This window comes from Acyrthosiphon pisum, chromosome X (genome assembly GCF_005508785.2).
Source record: "Acyrthosiphon pisum isolate AL4f chromosome X, pea_aphid_22Mar2018_4r6ur, whole genome shotgun sequence".
Lineage (NCBI taxonomy): Eukaryota > Metazoa > Arthropoda > Insecta > Hemiptera > Aphididae > Acyrthosiphon > Acyrthosiphon pisum.
The window spans coordinates 70,516,443-70,535,379 of NC_042493.1; the positions used below are offsets into that span (position 1 = coordinate 70,516,443).

At 29.9% G+C, this 18,937-nt stretch overlaps 3 protein-coding genes across 3 annotated transcripts; 2 read left to right on the forward strand and 1 right to left on the reverse strand.

Annotated features, from left to right (window-relative positions):
• Positions 1 to 1,201: 1,201 nt before the first annotated feature.
• LOC100575489 (transmembrane GTPase Marf-like) lies at positions 1,202 to 7,552 on the forward strand. The gene is made up of 8 exons (XM_029485237.1): positions 1,202 to 1,979; positions 4,029 to 4,158; positions 4,385 to 4,550; positions 4,632 to 5,063; positions 6,062 to 6,151; positions 6,437 to 6,714; positions 6,777 to 7,059; positions 7,125 to 7,552. The coding sequence occupies exons 1-8, from the start codon at positions 1,880 to 1,882 to the stop codon at positions 7,521 to 7,523; spliced, it is 1,878 nt and encodes a 625-aa protein (XP_029341097.1). The 5' UTR covers positions 1,202 to 1,879; the 3' UTR covers positions 7,524 to 7,552.
• A 1,747-nt stretch (positions 7,553 to 9,299) lies between these two features.
• Positions 9,300 to 14,870, reverse strand: LOC100575569 (tubulin beta chain). The gene is made up of 5 exons (XM_003245495.2): positions 14,596 to 14,870; positions 13,261 to 13,369; positions 12,953 to 13,148; positions 12,199 to 12,358; positions 9,300 to 10,158 (listed from the first exon to the last, which is right to left on the reverse strand). The coding sequence occupies exons 1-5, from the start codon at positions 14,650 to 14,652 to the stop codon at positions 9,361 to 9,363; spliced, it is 1,320 nt and encodes a 439-aa protein (XP_003245543.1). The 5' UTR covers positions 14,653 to 14,870; the 3' UTR covers positions 9,300 to 9,360.
• A 1,516-nt stretch (positions 14,871 to 16,386) lies between these two features.
• On the forward strand, positions 16,387 to 18,633 carry LOC100575735. The gene is made up of 2 exons (XM_003245497.4): positions 16,387 to 16,821; positions 18,294 to 18,633. The coding sequence occupies exons 1-2, from the start codon at positions 16,513 to 16,515 to the stop codon at positions 18,465 to 18,467; spliced, it is 483 nt and encodes a 160-aa protein (XP_003245545.1). The 5' UTR covers positions 16,387 to 16,512; the 3' UTR covers positions 18,468 to 18,633.
• The last annotated feature ends 304 nt before the right edge of the window (positions 18,634 to 18,937 follow it).

Genomic DNA, 18,937 nt, shown 5'->3' on the forward strand with positions numbered 1-18,937 from the left:
AGAAAAGAAACGAAGTAAAATGAATATGTTACGCCGAATTTATGAAATCAGCAACGCTGTTGCCGACAACGTGAAATCGGCAACTTGGCTACCAAATTCACGAAATCGGCAAATTTTGATTGCTAATTTAAAAAAAAAAATAAAATAAAATAAAAAAACATTGGCTAGGCAGACTTTTTTCTGTCGAATGCATAAATTCGGTAACACATTATTATGACATAATTACAAATAGTAGTACCTGCCGTACGAATTGCACATCAAAAAAGTGCATATGCAGAAAAATGATATGTGTAATTTGGGGTGGCCGTAGTTGCCAAAATTTATTTAAATATAAATTTATAACTTTCGATTTTTTTTTTTTACTTTTTTGTACACATAATTTATTATTATTTATTATAATTAGATTTTATTATATTTCCAGTGTTTTACGTAAGATCATACATATAACATATTCATTTATATTAAATTATGCGTTATATTTTTTTTAAGAACGGTATTGCCGATTTCACGCAATCGGCAGTAGGTATTAAGAACTTCAAGTACATTACTATTGACTATAGAGTGAGCGAGAAAAGAAACAAAGTAGTAAAATGTATTCAGTTCCTTATGGGGGCTCTTTCATTACTTTATGTTATTCCTTTCTCAAGTCTCAATTATATGGCTATAAATTATAATATTATGATCGCAATATATTCGGCAGGGCAGAGTGGAATGCGATGTTCATTAGTTTATTGGCGATTGAAAGTGATAAGCTGTAACCACGGCTATAGGTACTATAGACGATTAAAGATATATTATCTTTAATCGTGCTACTATAGTAATTAGTAGGTACCTATCGTGGCTATTGACAAGATCAAATCCGCCTTGGCACCGACCACCAATTCAACATCATATTATAATATTTTATACAAATATTGTTGTAATAATGTTTATATTTTAAACAAACAATCTACATCTTCCTTTCTATTTATGTCCAGCCATGTCAATGAGTCATGTATGTTGTATTCACGGACTTATAGATAAAGACGGGACATTTGTCCCAAGGACTGGGAGGCGCGGTCGTCGTGCCAAACGGATTAAGAGAGAAATTATGTGTTTTATCATAAGAGTGAGAGAAATGGCAATGTTCCGAGGACAGCCAATATGGATAGCTTTAATAGCGCCCGACCCTCGTAATAAGCTCCACCATTGCACGCGTTATCATACCTACCTAATTGACCGACTATTTCTATGAGTCTATAGTTGTATCATAGAACAATAATGGTATCCGATACCGTAATATGAAAAACAAAAAAAATATGAACCATATAGTACGCGTTTTAACCGTGGTTTTATATATCTTACATCCTGTTTTTATACTGCCTATTAGGTTATGTCGAATTTTAAACGGTCTTAAATCAACGGAAAATTAATTCGTTACTCTTGTATTAGATAAAATAACTCAAACTATCAGTAAGGAAGCGAGTATCTACGGATTTAAAAACTTTTAACGTCACCATGTAGACGTAGTAATGAAGTGTTCATCAACGCTGTTATCATAATATCAATATTGGCAAAACATCTATAATTAATTTAATCGTGGATTACTCATGGCTCACGTTCTTAATAGTTTATAATTGTGCAATGGCTGCAACTGCACTTCCGTAGTTCTGTTAATGCAATAACTCTTTCTCAGTGATTCATTTTTCATCATCTATATTCCAATATTCTATTCGTGATTTCAGTTAACGTGTGAGACGACATATAATTATTACAGTTTATTGATTTTACTTTTCTAAATTTTCTTCGAATATTGTTGTAAGTATTGTTGTAAAATGGGTTAAACACTTATTGTATTCATTTTGTTTATATTTTATAGGTACTAAGCGATTTGAAAAAAATGTCAACATACCAGGACTTTGGCCTAGCTAAACAAAAATTAAATAATATATTTCTTGGTATACTAGACTACGGGGTCAGAGCATCTGAGCATATAAATGGTAATTAATATTATTGACTATTGTATAATATCATTATTATTATTGAAGTAAAACTAATTTATAGAGAGTATGAAAAAAAAGATTATGAAATTTAAAGCAATTAAGCAAATTTTAAGCTAATAGGACAAGACACTATATAATTTTCAATATGATTATTTATTCCAGGGAAATAATTTTTATAATTCCTAAATATGTTTCATGCAGTTTATTAATTACATATTTCCTAAGCCATTTAGGGACTATTATTCTTGTCTCAAACCATTATTAATCATAATATCGTTACTTAAATTCTAATAGTGTTTTAATTCACCTTCATCTTTACATACTTTAGGCCACTCTTCTTTACAAAATGTTAGTAGGTACCTTAATTAATACTCGAGCAATACTTCATCACTTGGTTTTCTCAGTAATCTTAATTTCTTTGCCATTTTCAAAGGTTCTGAAGTTCACTTATTGTACGATGTATAACATTACTTATATTAATATCTTTTCTCTATCACTTCCTTTTATGAAATTTCTACTGAATAAATCAGCAATATACAATATTTACTTACCTGGTTAATACTCAAGATCTACCTGTACTATATAATATGGATTTAAATCTAAATCTGTTTAGGCTATTATTAGGAATTGTATGTAATTTTTTTTCATGACAGACACTAAAAGTAATTGATAACTGTATACCTTATTTTCCTCTCATAAATTAAAGAGTGCAATTTGTAACATGCAAAAGAAATCGCCAACATTCACTTTTCTATTTGTGTGAATGATATTTCTATATCACTTAAACATCTTGCATTGTTTATTGAACATTTATTTTGTAATATACTACAACCCAATGCCTTCTCTGACAGGGCACACTGTATCTCTAATTCATGCTTACTCTCGTAGTTTTTTAGAATAATTGAGATCTTGCAGAGTATTTCTTCAAAGTTATTAAACACTGTTTCACATTATTTACTCCAATTCCATATGACATGTTTTTTATGTAGTTCTCAGAGAAGTGTAATTATTTCTGATAAATTGGGTATAAATGCTCTAAGAGAAATTATGCCCATGGAAGATTGCAATTTTTTCTTATTTAGTGATCTCCTTAATTCCTTTATTGATTTGGTCCTATCAGAGTCTGGTATTAACAGGTATTAATCATTATTGGTTTCGATGTATGTGGAACCTTGTATTAAATGTATACATTTTAATACCAAGCAACAATTTTTTTGTGGACAAAAAAAAAAAACTATTAAAGATCAAAAATTTCTTATGCTTATAAATAGCTCAACACGAATAAAAATATTCACTAATGTTCACATGTTCACCTTAATTTTAGTTTTAGCATGTTGGATGTAGTAAGTATTTGTTTAATTATTAAACTACAGAGATTAATGATTTTGGTCATTATTAAGTAGTTTATAAAACTATTTGTGTGGGTCTCAGAATTAATTATAGCATTAACATTTTGTTTAAATTAATAATAATTAATAATAAAAAATTAATTAATTGATCTAATTAATCTATTATCTTATTCTGGCTACTCTAAATATTTTCTTTATAATTGTTATAGTTGTTTTATAAATACCTACCTACAACGTTAATAGAGTTGTAACTTTAGTTTTCAAAATTCTCATTAATTTTAGGTTTTTATTTAAAGCACATTTATACCGATAGGGGCAAATATACTTTAAGACAAGGGATGCTGTTGCATCCCAACCCCGGAATAGCTAGTCCGCGCCTGTGAATCATTAAGAACAGTATAATTTTGTTAAACATTATTATTTTTACTGTTCTTGATTGTGGGTTTTTGGTTATTAGTACTCTCGATGCGGTTAACTAATATAATAACATTCAAATAAATTATATTGTATTTAAAAAAAATCACCAAAATAATATACTATACATTTTGACCATGTTTTAAATTTTTATACAGTGTAAAACTACAGGTATTTCATTCTTCCAATGTTATCAATGTAATATCCCTTAATATTAACTGAATTCTATATTCTATTGTTTATTAATCCTATAATTATAATTACTTATGAATATATTTTTCAGATTTAATTGGGATATGTCCGGATGTGATCGATAGAAATGAATTAAACTGTTTATTGTATTATGAATCTCAAGTCGAAGCAATTTATGAAGTATTCACACATGCTCACATGAAAGTTGCTGTTTTTGGCAGGTACATTTTTTTTTTTTTTTTGGTTTGTTTGTGTTTAGCGTGAATTGAAATTTAACTGATGTATTATGTATCTAGCTTGTAAATATATTTCTTAAATTGTATTCACAGACATAATGAACTTAATTGAATTTATTTGTTTGGTGTATAATATCTTAATAAGGATACCTTAACATATTAAATATTAGTTTTTTTAACAAGATATTTAATTAATTAATACAATATTTAGAACAAGCAGTGGAAAGAGTACAGTTGTGAATGCAATGTTGAGAGAAAATGTCCTCCCTATTGGTATTGGTCATACAACTAACGGTTTTCTGCAAGTTGAACGGTCTCTTACTGGTAATGCATATTTAAGTACTGAAGGTATATTACCTATACAACATAATGTAGAAGTAAGTCATCGTACATTTTATTATTTGTATGTTTAGCTAATGTTTTAATTTTAAAATAATCAATAATACATTTTTTTTCAGTCTGCTAGTTATTTGGCACACGTATTGAAAAACATTATTAAACCAAATAAAAAAAAATTGGTACATGTGTATTGGCCAAAAGAAAACTGTGGATTTTTAAAAGATGATGTAGCATTAGTTGACTCTCCAGGAATAGATACTACATCATGTTTGGATGAGTGGATTGGTGGTCATTGCATTAATGCTGATGCTTTTGTGCTAGTTATTAATGCTGAATCCACATTAATAGATTCTGTAAGCATATTGTATATATTTATTTTTGCTTATATTGTAGGCTCTGTAACAATTAGGGTCGTATTTAAGAGGAGGAGAAATGAGTACAACTGTTCCAGTCGACAAATATTAGGGGGTAGTAAATTTATAAGGTGGTTGCAAATCTGTTTACCAAAATATTTTTGTGTTCACTGTGAATTAATACAACTTTTGAAAATAAAATTACTTCACAATATTAATAAGTTATATTTTAATAAATAACATTGCTTTAAAAAAAAAATAGCAATTGAAATAAGTGAAATTAAGGACCTTCAGTAACTATTGACTTTTATGTAGTTATTTAGTCTCTCGAAGAATTATGGATCTATGATAATCAAATTTGTATTAATAAAATATGTAGTTCATAAGTATATTAAAATTCTAAAGCTATAGCGACTACGATTTAGGTAATGAAAAATAAATCAATTTTTTTTAACATTTACTATTATTTTTCTCGTTGCCAATCGTTGTGCATTACTTATTAGTTTTTTCTTTTATGAATAGTAACACAAAGTATTTTGTAGCCGTTTATTGTTAACTATTTAAATCTCACATATTTTTACTGTATTTATGTATGTTATTAAAACACAATAAAGTTAAATCATTGTAAATAAAACAACAGCAATAGGTGGAAATCCATTGAAATTTCAGAGGTAGTAAGATTTCTAACATCAATGTGACCTCAATCCCACACAAGTATAAAGCTGTTTGTTATGTATGTGGTATTTAGGAGGACTTACATGTGTTTTATATTGAAAAATAATATATTTTATTTGTAGGGGAGCACTGTTTTTTTTTTTTAGTTTTATGAGGGAGTGGTGAATTGTTGAGATTGATGTTTTTGCTTATTTTAATGTATCAAAGTGCTCTTTTGAGTGCTTATAATAAAGTTTGTAAGTGTCTTTTGAGCGCTTAATTTCATGGTTTTAGATGCATTATCATTTAAGTCGCTAACCCTAATAACAATACATTACAGCCTGTCATTTGCCTCTAATACCAAAGTCGTATTATTTCCTATCATCTAATATAATACATTGTATCTATATTTTTTAAGTGCTTTAGTTATCACTAATTTTAGTTTTAGCTTGTAACACTTTATAATTACAAAACTAAATTATTTAATAAATATAAATATAATATTAACATCCGATTCATAAAATTTATATTTTCAGGAGATTAATTTTCTTCATAAAGTTTCAAAAAAATTACCAAACACAAATATATTTATATTGATTAACTGCCCGGATGAATCCGAGTTATTTGACCAGGTATAATTTATAATCGATAATATTTTATTATTATTACTATTAAATACCAATTATATTTTATGTTACTATCTTTCTGTCCAGTTTAATGGTGAATAACAGGTAAATATAAATTTGTCTCTGTCAACATTTTTCAGGCTATTAAAAAATTAAATTGAAAAGTGTATTATTTGAACAAGATAATAGATAAAGATATGGAATTTGCATATTAATTTTGATAATAATTATTTTATGTTGCTTGTTTAAAATGTTTAAACGTATATAATTAACGTATACATTGTTTTTTAGGAACGTAAACAAAAAATGAAGAATAATATAAATTTGCTGGAGAAGAAGTTAAAAGAATATACATCGCATAAGCCATATTCTCAAATTTTTTTTATTTCAGCTAAGGAAGTCTTAGATTTCCGTGTAAAAGTACGCAGTGGACTACAGCCAATTATCAAACCATTTAGTGAGAGATATTTGGAGTTTATAGATTTTGAAAGGCAATTAGAGAATTGTATCTCAAGATCAGCACTGTTAAAGTTTTTTAACTATTCAATGCATGGGAAATATTTACTCTCGTAAGATTTTTATCAACTAGGTATTATTATTTCAGTACTTAAAATTATTGTATAACTTCTAGAGAAATGAACACAATTATGGATATAATTAACATCAGAAGTCAAGAACAAACACATTTCAGCATGAGTCAGATAAATGAAATTCAAGATAAATTTAATGTTACTGAAGAACACTTTGAAAATATAACAAATCAAAATTCACCAATAACTGATGCTGATTATTCATTCAGTAGCTTTGATGATTCTTTGGCTGTGGAACCAAATTTATCTTCGATATCTCGTGTTTCATCTAGGGATGTAGGAACTCAAGGTTCAGTCTTAGGAGGAATAGTTTTAGCAGGATTTGTAAGTATTACTTTCTAAATTAATGATATTGAATTGGATTTTTCTTGGAATTTTCTATTTTTTAGATGTTTAAAACAATTGGATGGAGTTCGATAATAGCAGCTGGTGCTATTTATGGTGGTGTTTGTCTATATGAGTATTTATCCTGGACAACAAAAGCAAAAGAACGATCATTAAAAAAGCAATATATTGATCATGCGAATAGTAAACTTCAATTGAGTGTTGCAAATTATAGTCGACAAGTACAGCAGGAACTTTCTACCACTTTTGCGCAATCGGACCAATTATTTGACGAATTCGCTATTAATCACAATGGAGAAATTAAAAATGTGGAGTCCGAACCCAACATATTAACTAAATCACCGGAAACTGCAATGATTTTTATAAACAATGAAGTGTATTGGTTGAATGAAGATTTTATTCAGTTGCACAGTTTTTTGATGGACAGAATAACATTTTTTTGATTAAGAAATAAGTCAAAAAATAAATAACTCGTATAATACATATGAATTAATTATTTGTAATCTTATTTTTAGAGTAAATGTATAATGTATACTTTATCTTTATTATATTATTCAATCTTATTTTTAGAGTAGGTGTATAATGTTTACTTTATCTTAATTATATTATTTAATTAAACTATTTTAAACTTGAATTTCATAAATTATTTAAATTATTAGTTTACCACTTATATATATATATACACATACTCATAGAATCTGAAGAAAAAAAATTGTTAAAAATTTACATAGATTATAGATAATTTTCTAAATCATTTTAGACTCTGAGCTCAGAGCGATGAATGTATTGATTTTACAATAGTGTGTTTTTCGTCTATCATCAACTTTTGGGACGGTAAAAATGGTACGATTTTCTTCAACAGCATATTTTCTGTTAGTAAACAATTAGGAAACACTAAGATTTGTACGCAAAACCAGTTTTCGAAAAATATTGATTTTGTATTTAGTGTAACTGACATTTTTACTGAATTATATAAGAAATTTCTATGCACTATACAATTTTCTAAATATTGTGACTCTTTTCGAGTTATTTATAGGCATACGAAAATTTTGAAATGTATTAGTTTTTTTTAAAATTATTGTCGATAAAATATTTTATGTTCGGTCAAAAAACTTTAAAATGTAATACAACGATCTTCATAAGTTAATGGAAACTAAAAAAAAAATAGTTGAACGTAAATTCATAGTCATTTTTTATTAAGTCTGAAGTTAAAACATTGACAAAATTCATTAAAATCACGAAAATTATTTCGAGTTAAAAATGTATAAAACTTTTTTAATTTTTATCTAAGCTTTGAAAATGTAATAAAAGATTCCCTTTAAGCTTTCTTGAATTTAACTTAAGAAAAAACTTTACCGAAAAGTCGATGAATGTATTAATTTTAAAATGATATGTGTTCATTTTTTCTTTTTATTTGTGCCTGCCATCACGTTTTATATATTTTTCTATACACCATTAAATGTTCAAAATATTGCGACTATTTTTGAACTATTAATACTTTATAGGCATAGGAAAATTTAAATTCTTATTAGTTTTTTTTTTAAAACTATTGTTGATGAATCTTTAGCTTGTTCAAAAAACGTAATAGATACAAGAGTTTTCATAAGTTTTTGATGGTGGAAATTAAAAAAAATATTGAGCCTAAATCCAGAATCATTTTTTACGATTGTCTGAAATTAGAATTTTGAACAGCTAAAATAAAATCATGAAAATGTACAAATTAAACTGTAGTTAAATATGTATAAAATGTTCAATTTTAACGGCTAAAAGGATTGATCATTGAATAGGTACCAGGATTCTCACAGATACCTACCGACAAATCTGAAAAATATATAAACTTAATTCTTTTTATTGACATTTAAATTAAAATTTGAACGAAATTAGATATTTAAATAAATAATAACTTTTTTAGGTAGTTATTTTGTTGTAATTTAAAAATACCATTCGTATTTTAATTTTTTGTATTATTTTCAAATCAACTAAAAAAAACTAAGTTATTTCAACAGGCAATTAAACTAGCTATGTTCCTAATTTAACTATATAAAATGTACTGACTAGTTAATGCCCACCTTTGGGTGTAACCATTTATTTGTTGTTGGTGCAAATTACAGGTGCTAAGTGTCGCAAATTATCATCATCTAGTCAGTGTACCGTTAGAGAGAGACATTATATCATTATTAACGTTATAAGTTATAGCTAATACCTATTAAGAACAACGATTGTTAAAATTTAGCATGGTTTATTTTGTCACATTCTGACTATATAACAACGTCGTCACGTTTATTCTTCGTTTACGCCTCCAGGAGCGTCGACGGTGGCCTCCTGGTACATCTGGTATTCGGCCACCAGATCGTGCATGTCGGACTCGGCCTCGCTGAACTCCAGCTCGTCCATGCCCTCTCCCGTGTACCAGTGCAAGAACGCCTTGCGCTTGAACATGGCGGTGAACTGCACGGACACTCGCTTGAACATCTCCTGGATGGCGGTCGTGTTGCCGATAAATGTGGCTGACATCTTGAGACCCTTGGGTGGTATGTCGCATACAGCCGTCTTGGTGTTGTTCGGTATCCACTCGACGAAGTGGCTGGAATTTTTCGTCTGCACGTTGAGCATCTGCTCGTCCACCTCCTTCATGGACATGCGGCCGCGGAATATGCTGGCGGCCGTCAGGTACCGGCCGTTCCGGGGATCACACGCGGCCATCATGTTTTTAGAGTCGAACATTTGCTGTACCAGTTGCGGGACGGACAGTGCCCGGTACTGCTGGTCGCCGCGGGCTGTGAGCGGCGCGAACCCGGTGATGAAGAAGTGAAGTCGCGGGAACGGTACCATGTTGACGGACAGCTTCCGGAGGTCGGTGTTGAGTTGCCCGGGAAAACGGAAGCACGTGGTCACCCCACACATAACCGCCGATACCAGGTGGTTCAGATCACCGTACGTGGGTGTGTTCAGCTTCAACGTCCGGAAGCAGATGTCGTAAAGTGCCTCATTGTCGATGCAGTAAGTCTGGTCGGTGTTCTCCATCAGTTGGTGCACGGACAACGTCGTGTTGTACGGTTCCACAACGGTGTCAGACACCTATACAACGTGTCAACAAATTGTCTTGAAAATCTCTTGTTATTTATTTTATGTTATATTATTTCATATTAGGGCTCAGAATTTATAAAAGCTAAAATTCACAAAATATGGAAACAAATCTATTGTAAAATATGAAAGAAAAATATCGAAATTCGGAATTCCCATAAAAAATCTATAAATTTATAAATTATTATAATATTATATTAACATTATTTTATTGTTACTAATTTACTAGGTATGTTAGGTAGATACTAAATTAAAAATTGTTTTATCATATAACTGAAAAATCTAATGTGTGGAGACAGGATAACTGGTTATCTACCGGTTAGCATTGTTATTGAACTGAAAAAATATTACCAGTATAAATAGTACCCGTAAAAATGTACTTTAAATATTTGTATGTAGTTAATATTTAAGTCGTATACTTAAATACGTAAGTACCTAATATTAAAATAAAAACATTAAATACCTTAGATAACATTTTTTTATTTTTGGTTTTCAAACACTAGATAAATATAGATACTATAAACCAAGAACATGCAAAAAAAGTGTAAAACCCCACAAATTCTGTGCCCTAATTGTTAATAAATATGAACGCGGGCGGTGTATAACGACCGTTTCGCGTCGTGTTAGGTACGTACAGGATGCCTGTAGGTACGCAGCAAGGCGGGCAGGCGGGCAGGCAGACAGGGCAAGCACGCGGACACTATTCTAGGTACCAGTGATGTTCGGGGCCGGATATGTTCCTAACACAATATATATTACACTAATTTAATAAATTGATTTAATATACATATTTGCAACCCTATTGTTCATCGCTGCGCCGCACCCGAATTATTTAGTTTTTGCTTTCGAAAATGTAGAACAAAATAGAACGAGAAATCAGCAGTTTATTGCTTGTGTAGTTATGTGTTACGTCATATTATATTTGAGTATAATAAACTTTTAAGAAAAAATCAAATTAGGTGATTTCGTTGTGAACCATAACGATTTATACTATCCCAGAAATTTTAAATGTGTTGTTCAGTGTGAAAAATTAAAAATTTTAATATGACAAAAAGGTTTTTGAAATTAAATCTTCTTAGTCTTGGTTTTGGTTAGGGACCTATTTCACTAATTCAAATTGGGGCCTGCATGATTTATTATATTAGTACGTAACATTCATGCAGTATTATACTGATGCAGGACGTTTGTGAATGTTCACTAGTTTTGTATCAAAATCGACTTAATGTTTGGGCATACACTATCCCTAAACCTATTATATTGTAAACTACTATATTACCTACACGTCTAGGCACTCGAAGATAAGAAGTAGGTTAGGTGAATAACAAATGGTAAATTAATTATATAATATATAATTATTAATTATATTAGTTTTGATAACTGGAAGACGCGATCATATATGAACTATTCTACCAAATGATAAGAAAGTGCTGAACTGCATGAAAAAGTGCAATCGGAAAACATTACGTGAGCTTGATTAGGTAATGATTATATTCGTCGAACAAGTAAAATATCGGTAATTTGTATAAGTACCTACTTTCATCATAATTGTTCATATTAAAAAAGTGTGGACAAGTCCAATATGTGAACCTACTACTTAATTTGACCTACTATAAGATGTTGCTTGATATAACATGTTTCGTTATTTCCTCAATAACATATAATTATTAAAGCGTAAAGCCGAGCTAAAGCATGTAAGTTGAATAATTTTGAGATATGAAATAGAAATTGAAAATTGGGGGCTTATTCTTGTCTTCGTATACTTTAAATCCCTCTCCCCCCCCCCCCCCCCCAAAAAAAAGTGTTGGTTATTATTAACAATCAAATAATATAACGTAGGTAGTCGTAGTTTTAATTAAAAAATTACTTTCGTGTACTAATAGATGAATATGATTGTAAGTAAGCATATTATTATGAGAGTTCACATTCAAAAGGCCTCTTAAATAATTGTTGTGTCCGAACGTTTAATAGTCATTATGGCGTTGTCTCTATAGGTATTTTATATTAACTCATCGACCGTCAAACATAAAATTATACCTTCGGCGATGGGACAATGCTGTATGTGGAAATCATGCGGTCCGGATACTCTTCACGGATTTTTGCTATCATAAGCGTGCCCATTCCGGCACCAGTACCGCCTCCCAGCGAATGGGTCATTTGGAATCCTTGCAAACAATCGCAATCTTCTACTTCTTTCCTATAAAACACAAAATAATTTTTTCTTTTAAGTTCTTTTTTTTTTTGGTGCTTTAAAATTGCTTAGGTCGTCGACAGATTTAAGATGAAACGGTCAGCTAGGTACCCGTGTGATTAGGTAGGTACAAATAACAAAATAATTTAGTTGTATAGGTAGGACGAGTATACCTATAGTATTTTTTTAGTTTTTAAATTTTATCATGGATTAAAAATGTATCCTAGCTATATTTTTATTTAACAAAATGTTTATTCAAACATTTAAGAATTAAATTTTTTAATCTCTATACCTAATACTTGAATACATATAGTATAGTATGTTAAAAAAAGAAAAACGATTTCATCGATTTTGTCTACATGGAAAGGGGTTATAATTATTTGTCTTTGTAAGGGATAGGTCAGTATATTGAAAAATCCGTGCGCTCTCCTTAAGTGATGATAAAGTACAAACGGTGATCGCGACGGCCATCAGGCGCACTGCAGAAAGTTATTGAATTCTAAAGCAATTAATTTTAATTTTTAATAAAATAATATTATAATTTATTGCAATTTTTACCACAGGTAACCTCTACATAATATTCATAAACCAATCGCATACCTGATTACGTCGAACACCGAATCCATCAACTCGGCGCCTTCTGCGTAATGACCCTTTGCCCAGTTGTTGCCCGCGCCGGATTGTCCGAAAACGAAGTTATCTGGTCGGAATAACTGACCGTACGCACCCGACCTCACCGTGTCCATGCTGCCGGGTTCCAAATCCACGAGGACCGCTCGGGGCACGTACTTTCCGCCTAAAAATTTCACACACACGTCACAAATTTTACCGACACAATATCTTTATATATCGTGGGATTCGTCTAACAATAGTAAAATAATATTATTAGAATTCGTGTCCAGTCTTACCAAGCGCCTCGGTGTAGAAGACATTGATCCGTTCCAGCTGTAAATCGGAATCTCCTCTATACGTTCCGGTTGCATCGATACCGTGTTCGTCAGATATCACTTCCCAGAACTGCGCAGTAATAGTAATAAAAGATTTCGTATATGCGTATAAAATAAAACAATACTAAAGTACACTCTATTCCGGTGGTTCTCAACCTTTTTATATCCGCGTACCACCCACACAGTTTGAACATTTTAATATAGCCCCTTGACAATATGACATTTTTTTTTTACGAGCACGTTATTTTACATGTATGGAAATTTATTTCATTTGGAACTTCAAATATTATAATAAATATTGATAATATATTATATTATATAAGGGCTGTGACTGTACCGAGGAATTGCGCCGTTGGAAAAAGCCATGTGACGAGCCGCGAACCTTGCGATGCCAAAAAGATCGCCTAAGACCACGTTTGAGCCCCCCCGCTATATCAAACCTCGTCATTTCCACGGCGCGTCTATGATACCAAACCAAACCTATGCACGAGCCGAGCCACGCACGTCGTGGGAACTCGGTTGTATGTTATAAGTAAAGAGCGGATTTTTAGGTTCTTAAAAGCTTAAAATATGATGCTAATATGCTCTAAAAAAACCCTAAAATATTCTCTAAATATGCTTTAAACTTATAAATATGCAAATAATATGTTTTTTTTTTTCGAAAATAGTTCAATAAAAACAATAAATAACTTATCCACCATTCCTTTTGTAACGTAAAATATTTAATTATAAAAAATACAAAACAGTTCATAGATATATGAATATAATGAAATAGGTATATATATATATATAAAATAAATTATTAAAAATCATTCTTATCGCGTTATCAGTTATCAAATACGATCTATTATAATATTATAAATTTATAATCTATGGTACGATAATGGATTGAGAACAACAGAATGATCAACATTACCAATTTTATTACAAACAAGTCGATAATTGAATGATTTTTAATTTTTATGATTTTATAATATGAAATATTTTTTTCCTAGAAAAAATTGTTGTTGGAAAAATCACAAATTGATAAATTAACAATATATATGATATTTTTATGAACAATAATAGGAAATATTCTAAAATATGAAAAATAGGCTAAATATTCTCTAATGTCCAAAATATGCTTTAATATGCAAAATAAATTTTTTCCTGCGAACTCTGTGATGGATAAATCGTCCACATTTTTCACTCTCGTAAAGCTGCATAAAGCCAATAAAAATATGTAAAATCCTAAAGATCCGCTCTCTAGTTATAAGTAATAATAAATATTTTATTGTCATGTCCGAATATAATTACTTTAGCACCGATTTGATTGCCGCACTGTCCAGCTTGTATGTGGCAGATTTCCCGCATGATTTTCAGGTACAGTAATTTTGTATTTTAAAATGAGTAAAATGTGTGACGGGCTACGCGCGCCGTTCTGGTGTAAAAGTATAAATTTATTTGTAACGTAATGAGTTAATTTAAAATATAATAATTTTTGTGATCGGTTAAAATGTGTGTGTTTTTAATTTGTGTTATACTTTTGTTTATTAATGTATCGCTAAGGATTTTGAACTTTATCTATAGTAACCATCATAAATGTTTGTTTGCCGTAAGTCGTATAACAATTAATTTAGTTAAATAATATGAATTTTATGAAATTAACATTTGTTTGATGAAATACTTTCGGGAAAATGTTTGAAAATATAAAAAATATTTTAAAATAAAAATCTTCTTTTATATACCGCATACCTAATAAATAATAATTTATTATTCAACTAACCTATAGGTACCTATACAATATTACCTATCTTTAAACCCCCAAACTAACCATGAGGAGTTATAGCTGGTTGGCAGTAGAGTATCTGCAGAGTTGTAATTTAAATTACATACCTACCGTATTAAAATGTTTCTCTTACGACGTATCAAAGTGTCAATTTATTGTTTCTACTGTTATCACAATATTTACACACTGAAAAATTACTTACTTATTTTTTTTAACGGATTATTTTACAATAATTGAAGTTAAAATGTAAACCATTCAGCTACGATTCACATAGTTTCTACATATTATATTATGTGGGCCCACATTGCTATAATGTATATTAAATAATATTAGCTTTATTGTTCATTGTAAATTCACTGTGTTTTATTACATTTGTTTGGAGCTTAACATCGAATATCTCACTCAGATTTTTATAAAAAGTGCGATGGGTATACCGTACACTGCGTACAAATTACAAGATAAACGGGAATATCTAAACCGACTATACCTACTACTACCAAATGGCTACTCCTATGTTTAGAAGAAACGAGTTCCGAAAGGAACGGATTCCTTTTTATAAAATAAAGAAAAATAACAAATTTTTTCGTTCCTTTTTAGTTAAAATAATTTACACGGATATGTAAATAATTGAAATTAAGATATATATATTTTTTAATAGGTATGTATGATGTATATTACCAATTAGTGATCGTTATCGAGTATTGACTAACGACGCTAATCGTTAGTCATTAGTCACTTTATTAATATTTCCTATAGTCATAAGTTATAATTTGTATAGAATTGAGTAGGTACCTATATTTAATATAGTTATTTATAACAATAAGCGATAAGACAGTCGACATAATATGTCGGCCAAGAATTTAATTTTGAAGAAAATCTCAAAATAGAATTATAAAATGTGTACCTACTTGTGAGTAGGTATATACTATATATAGTTAAAAATTAAAGAAGTAGGTATGCATAATATGAAAAATAAAACATTAATGATTAAATAAGAATTTTAATTTTATTTGGAACTAAAAGAGGACCTCTTTAATTTTCTAAAGGAACGACTAAGAAACAAATTCTTTTTTTTTTAAGGAACAAGGAGCGGAATGAATTCCTTTTTATAAGGAACTTGCCAAACACTGCCTACTCCTATAAACCTATATAAATATCACGAATATAATATATTATTACAATGATGATACACATATTATATAATTATTTAATTAACATACATTATAAATTAAATATCATACCTAAATGGCTAAACTTAAATATAATATTAAACCTCTTTTTATTTATTTATTTTATTTTTGAAAATTGATGATTAATTAAAAATAGTTGGTTTCTAACGTAACACGTTCCAGTATTCTCAATACACAACACTCAGACAAAATATTTTTTTAATAAGCACACCGAAATAAAACACACAACAATTTTAACATTAAACCGACAATAAAATGGAAACCCCAAACCAATACCAGAAACGATGCGAACAACAGAATTTGATGAACACAATGAAAGAGCTTCAAAGAGAAAACGTGAATAAAAGAATAAATTGTGGACAGATAAATCCCGAAATGGGTCCTAAGAAGCGTACGCCTTGTTGTACACTGTCGCCCGTGACGCCGACTCCCCTGATCAAGACCAACGTCTGCGAAAGACAGAGATTACCGAGTAGAAATCTTTGCACCACTGTCCAAAACGAATGTGACAGACCTGAACTGACTGCGTATGGAAAAGAGTTTATGGCGAACAATGGAAAATTGGTGAGTAAAAAAATTATTACGTTTTTTAGATTTTGAATGGAACGATGAATGAATTGATTTTATAATGATGTGTGTTTTTTTATTTATTTATTTATTTTTATTTTTTTTGTGTCTGTCATCACCTTTTAGGACAGTAAAAGTGCTTGGATTTTCTTCAACAGTACCTTTTCTGATAGGAAAGTGAATCTAGTTGGTACTTTGGGGGGTCAAAAGTAAAATAGTTTTCAAAAGCGCCGTGAAAAACAAAAGAAAAATAAAGGAAAAACGGGAATTTTTACGCAAAATCTGTTTTCGAGAAAATTGATTTTGGTTTTTGGTGTAACTTTAAAACGAATGACTGTAGATACATGAAATTTTCACTGGTTGTTTATATTTCCATTTTCTATACATGATAAATTTTTCAAAATAATATGATTCTTTTTGAGCTGTTTACGGACATTGTGAGTTTTCAATTTTTTTAGTTTTTTTTTTCTATAAATATCAATAAAGTTTTATCTATTGGGCCCAAAAAGTGTAAAAAATTAATACAAAGCTCCTGATAAATTTTTACAATAGCAGTTGAAAAATATTAAAAATACATAGGCACAATTTTTTTTCATAAGCATTTAAAGTTAAAATGTTGACAAAATTTATCAAATTTAAAATTGAATAATTATTTTGTAGTTAAAAATTTATAAAATGTTCAATTTTTATATCTAAGGATTGAAAATTTAAAACAAGATTCCACGTAAATATTTAATTATGTTGCCAAAAATTCTAAGAAATACATAAGCACAGTTTATTTTTATAGTCATTTTAATTTCCAATTTAGACGAAATTACATATTAAAAAACCTGGAATAACTATTTTAGTTATTTTGTTGTGATTGTAATGATTGTATAATATTATTTGTGGGTACTTGAAACTTCTAAAGTATACTATTATATATCTATGATAGTACCACGGTTTGTTGTTGACGTATAACGCGTTACCTGATTGATATTGTGATATGATTAATTTGGAATTTATTATTAATACCTATTATAGGTCAATTTTTTTTTAATACTATAGATAAGTATACTATAATAGGTATGTCTAATACCTAGACTGACAAACCGTCTCCACTCAGAATCGTTTTTCTTATCCAGTGATATTATATAATTGAATTAAAATTTAATACTATCCATTATACAGTGACCCACTTGTAACCTACTGTACAGCAGAGCGACATACACTTACCCACCTTTTTAAACATGAGGTCGATCATATTGATCAGGGCATTGAAATTATTGATAATTATTTATACCGAATAGTTGTTTAACGTGTTAATTTAAAGAGTTTTTTTTAGTTCTTTTTCCCATCCACTAATATTTTACCTATGCGGAGCGCCTATGATAAGTGCCTCAACATAATATTATTCTACACTGAAGAATACAATATCGTTGCTTAGTTTACCTTAGACCACCTGAATAACACACGATTTCTTATTTCAGGTTACGAAGTGTGTGTGTGTAAAATTCAACGGTCTTCAAGACTCGTGTCGGCATCCCGGGTGCTACACCAAGGATGGATGCTTGGACAATCCGTTCCCAACTTGTCCACCAGCAGAACAGTGGAAACTCGATTACGCCCCAAAAAGCAAGAAAAACAATGGATGCTGCAACTAGGAACCAGCTATACACTATACCAAACACCTACTTACACGAACACTACACAAAACGTAAGGAACTGCAGTAACGATATATAAACCGAGACGCAAAAAATATTATGTCATCTAATGGCTAATATTCGTATCAAAATTAATATCAAAAATAAACGTATATCAAATTTTTATCAAATGACTATTCTATGGTAGGCGTGCGGTGCTACATCTTGACCAGCATCGTTGTCAATAGACAATAATTGATTCTTGATGAGTTAACATATTATTTTGGTTTGTCAAAACAATAGATCCAGACCAGTGGCTTAATATTTTTCTAGTATATCTAGATAAACTGCAGGGTTGTTATGTTTGAAACACAATGTTACAAACAAAAGAAACCGGAAGAAACAGAAGAAACCGGTTATGGAATCAAATGTAGGTACTACTATTTCATACCTAAAATGTATGATTTTTGGTATTTCCAGTAAAAGTTAA

Excerpts from the sequence above, each read along its gene's own strand:
- LOC100575489 (XM_029485237.1), top strand. The coding sequence starts at position 1,880 with ATGTCAACATACCAGGACTTTGGCCTAGCTAAACAAAAATTAAATAAT. Across the intron at positions 4,159-4,384 it reads AAAGTTGCTGTTTTTGGCAG|AACAAGCAGTGGAAAGAGTA; the intron begins GTACATTTTTTT and ends TACAATATTTAG. Across the intron at positions 6,152-6,436 it reads AATCCGAGTTATTTGACCAG|GAACGTAAACAAAAAATGAA; the intron begins GTATAATTTATA and ends ATTGTTTTTTAG.
- LOC100575569 (XM_003245495.2), bottom strand. The coding sequence starts at position 14,652 with ATGCGGGAAATCTGCCACATACAAGCTGGACAGTGCGGCAATCAAATC. Across the intron at positions 13,370-14,595 it reads GCAATCAAATCGGTGCTAAA|TTCTGGGAAGTGATATCTGA; the intron begins GTAATTATATTC and ends ATTACTGCGCAG. Across the intron at positions 13,149-13,260 it reads CTTCTACACCGAGGCGCTTG|GCGGAAAGTACGTGCCCCGA; the intron begins GTAAGACTGGAC and ends TGAAATTTTTAG.
- LOC100575735 (XM_003245497.4), top strand. The coding sequence starts at position 16,513 with ATGGAAACCCCAAACCAATACCAGAAACGATGCGAACAACAGAATTTG. Across the intron at positions 16,822-18,293 it reads TGGCGAACAATGGAAAATTG|GTTACGAAGTGTGTGTGTGT; the intron begins GTGAGTAAAAAA and ends TTCTTATTTCAG.